The following is a 3,483-nucleotide window of genomic DNA, read 5'->3' on the forward strand; positions in this document are numbered from 1 at the left end:
TTATTGCAGAGATAGTAGAGGAGTTGTGTAGAGGGAATGGCGGAGTCCAAAAGTGGGAGCAGGGGCCTGGGGCTTGATCAGCGTCACCTGGAAGGGGAAAAGCGAGAAGAAAAAAAGGTGACCGTGGTGCCTTGTTCGCAAGAAGACTTTTGTCTTCAGCAAAGGCCGTCTGGCATAACAAGTTGATGGCTGTGCATTTGCCGTTTGCCGTGCATTGCTGTGTGCGTGCCCGGGCACTTTCAGCTAACTCCCCCTGTGCCAGTGGCACGCTTGATGGAAACCTCCTGTGTGATCAGGATGTTTCTAAGGGTCTGCTGCTGTTACTGATTGGCATTTCTCCCTTTTTGGAGAGGCATATAAAGGCAAGAGAAAAAAAAAAGAGTTTAGGGGCACGTAAAATCCATCCCTCGAGTGTTTTCAGAGGGCCGCTCAAAGCAAAGAGCCTGTGTTTGACACAAAATGGAGCAACATGCCCACTCCGTCTGGCAGGGCAAGCTCATGGCTGGAGCATGGCTGCTCCAAGTCCAGAGCCTTTCTAGCTCCAGCCAGACTTTGCTAGACGCCGCTGCCCTCCCAGCTGATCCCCCCTGCGTGAGAAAGGTCTGCCCTTGGCTCCGCTTGTGCCTTCTGCAGCAGGGTGTCCTCCTGAAGAGCTTGTAATGTGTGAGCATGTGTCAGCACTGAGCGCCTGAGCTAGTGCAGAGGCAAAGATGTGTTCTTTGGCCTCACTCTGCTCGGCTTTGGGCCAAGGCAAGGGAGCAGGCCTGCTGTCCTGCGGTTTGTCACTCCAGTAAGGTGGTCTGGAGTTCTGAGAAGCCCCCTTGGAAGGGGCAGATGCTTAAGGGCTGGTTGTTGCAAAGCAGGGGAGGAGATTTGGGCAGGCTGCCTTACCTTTCCCGGGCAGTAGTCTGCCGGTCCTGGCTTCACTGTTTTGCCGCCTCCAATTCCGCTTTTGCTTCCCATCGTGTACACGGGAGCCCTTTTTTTGTAGGTGTCCACTTCCACCTTGGGGAATGCAGCAGGACCTGGCGTCTGTAAGAGAGGCAGGGAGGTTGTTGGGTACAAAAGGCAGCAAACAAGAACAACAAAAGTTGATTCTTGCTGGGTGCCCACGCAGGCTGCGCTAGTTGATCTGGCTGGCCAGAGAAGTGGTGTGAGAGGCACGGAGCGATTGGAACAAGGGCCCCTCCTGTTCCCCTGCAGAGAGGCAGATTTTGCAGGGGAGAGGGAGATTCCCATTACTGCCGATGAGTTTTGCCCCACCAAAACTGTTAGTGTTGGAAAGCGAGGGACTGCGGGTGTTGGCGTTGCTGTTGGCAGTAGGAGAGCCACGGGACCCACGGCTTCTTGGGTTCTGCTGCTGGTGCAGGGAAGTGGGCATGAAGAGAGGCTGCAGCAGGAGTCAGAGCCCTCCGGCCCTGAGGAGAGCAGCTGCGAGACAGCAGAGAAGTGTAGCTCACCTTGGCGAGGTCTTCAGCAAAGCTGTTGTGCTTACTCTTCCCTTTCATGGAGTAGCAGGGGCTGGCGTGGGTGTAGGCTGTGTTGGGTCCCACCAGCCTGGGCAGGGTGTAGGTGCCAGGACCTGGAAGGGGAACGGGAAGAGAGCGTGAGTCCGGCAGGGAGAGGAGCAGCGCCTGGGTGGGAGAGAAGCAGCCTGCCAAGCCTGCTGCAAGGAGCTTGAAGGATGTCTCGCCCCTCTCCCAACACCTCCGTCTTTTGTCGCACGTGGCGTTGTGTCGGCAGCTCCAAGCCCGAGTTGCCGGTTCTTTTGTGGGATGGGAGGAGATGGTGCTCCGGGACATCAAGCAAGCTCGTCAAGAGACCCTTGCGCCCTGCTGTGTAGGCTTTTCGCTAGGCCTGTCAAAAAAGCTGCCCGGCAGGTTTTCTCTGGAGGACAGCGGGCTGCAAGCGTGTGTATTTCCCCGAGTTCCCTTACCTGGAGTTTCACTGGTTTTGAAGGCCTTGTGCCGGAAGGCCATGGACGGCGACGGCGCGCATTTGTAGAGGTGTTGGTTGGCCTTGTCGGTGGAGTAGTCACCTAGGGAGAAGCAGAGAAAAGCAGGGAAGCTGGGCTCTCTTCCTCAAGCCAAAGAGGAAAGGTCAGGAGGAGGTGCTCAGCCACGTTTGCCTTCTGCCTGGAAACCTCTGAAGCTCCTTCGGGACGCGAGCTGATGGTTTTGTGCCCCGGTAGCACAGGGCAAAAAGGCAGGTGTGCTGCTTGTGTCGCCTGGAAGAAGTGCTGGAGAAATGGTACTCACTTGGTCCAGGGGTGACCTCGGTCGTTATCTTGGGAAGTCTGCCCATGTGCTGTGCCGGAGCCACGTACTTCCCGTTCCTGGTGATGGAGGGCTGGACGTAGTACCGAGGGCCCGGGGAGCAACTGTCTGTGCCGGGAGGTTTGGCCCTTTGGAAAGTGTACGCAGGGGCTTTGGTTTTGGTGGGATTGTGAACCAGGTAACCTAGGAAGAAAAGCCTGTGAAAGGACACCTGCCTGCAACTCCATAGTTAAAGCTAGTTTCTAAGTGGAGTAGCTGGAGTTGCCGGCCACAAGAATTTCCCTTCCTGTGTGGTTTTTGTCCTCCAAGAATGATACCGGCAGGCCAATACAATGGTACAATGACTTCCGGCAAGAACAGTGTAGGCACTGTGCAATTAATCAGAATACCACCAAAATGCAATTATTATGAAGTATTAAATCCCCAAACAGTTGCCACGCTAACTTAAAGCAGATGTAAAGATTGCCTCTATCACGTTTTGCTTTCCCGCAGCCCCAGTGGGAAAGAAATTGAAACCTTCCTGCTACTATGGAGGAGGAGAGGAAGAAAGTGAAGGAGAAGAAGGTGGTGAAGGAGAAGGTGGTGTTGAAGGAGAAGAAGAGAAGATGAAAACGGGGGAGAAGAATAGGAAGAGAAGATGAAGTAGAATAGGAGAAGACGAAGAAGGAGGAGAAGAGAAGAGAAGGAGAAGAAAAAGAAGAGAAGAAGAAAAGGATGAGGTGGGAGCAGGAAGTTCAGAGCAAAGACAGAGAAGAAGCTTCCTCCTGTGCTGCTACGGCCACCTCTGTGCTCAGCAGAGTCCGGCAGCTCTTTTCCCGGCCTTTCCCCGGAGCAGCCTGAGCCTTCCTCTGGCCCACCTGCGTGCTTGCTGCAGCTGAGAGCATGGAGGCTTGGAGCAACGGGGAACGGAGCCGTGGCTGCTTGTCCCCCAGAGGCAGCGGATGTGGTGCACCCCGCTTGCGACGGTGGTTTTACCTGTTGTCCCGGGGATCGAGTACTTGGGTCCCGGGCTGGTGAACTGGGCCATGATGGGGCCGCGTGGGCGATGAGGTCTCCAGGTGCCCACCCAGGCTCCGTCCACGTCGGAGGCAGCTACTGAGCCTATGGCAAGAGCAGGAGAGTTGCCGAGGGGCTTCCCTGGCGGAGGCCCGGCGTGAAACCTCCCCGGGAGGAGCAGCAACGCTTCACCTTTCTCCATCTTGGCCAT

The 3,483-nt window shown here is 55.7% G+C and overlaps 1 protein-coding gene across 1 annotated transcript; it reads right to left on the minus strand.

The window, feature by feature from the left end:
• LOC126049834 (outer dense fiber protein 3-like) lies at positions 1–3,483 on the minus strand. The gene is made up of 6 exons (XM_049826884.1): positions 3,252–3,483; positions 2,259–2,459; positions 1,937–2,038; positions 1,461–1,582; positions 892–1,032; positions 1–87 (listed from the first exon to the last, which is right to left on the minus strand). Exons 1-6 carry the CDS (start codon positions 3,481–3,483, stop codon positions 1–3), a joined length of 885 nt encoding a protein of 294 aa, XP_049682841.1.

Source organism: Accipiter gentilis, chromosome 23 (assembly GCF_929443795.1).
Source record: "Accipiter gentilis chromosome 23, bAccGen1.1, whole genome shotgun sequence".
In the NCBI taxonomy this organism is placed as follows: Eukaryota; Metazoa; Chordata; class Aves; order Accipitriformes; family Accipitridae; genus Astur; species Astur gentilis.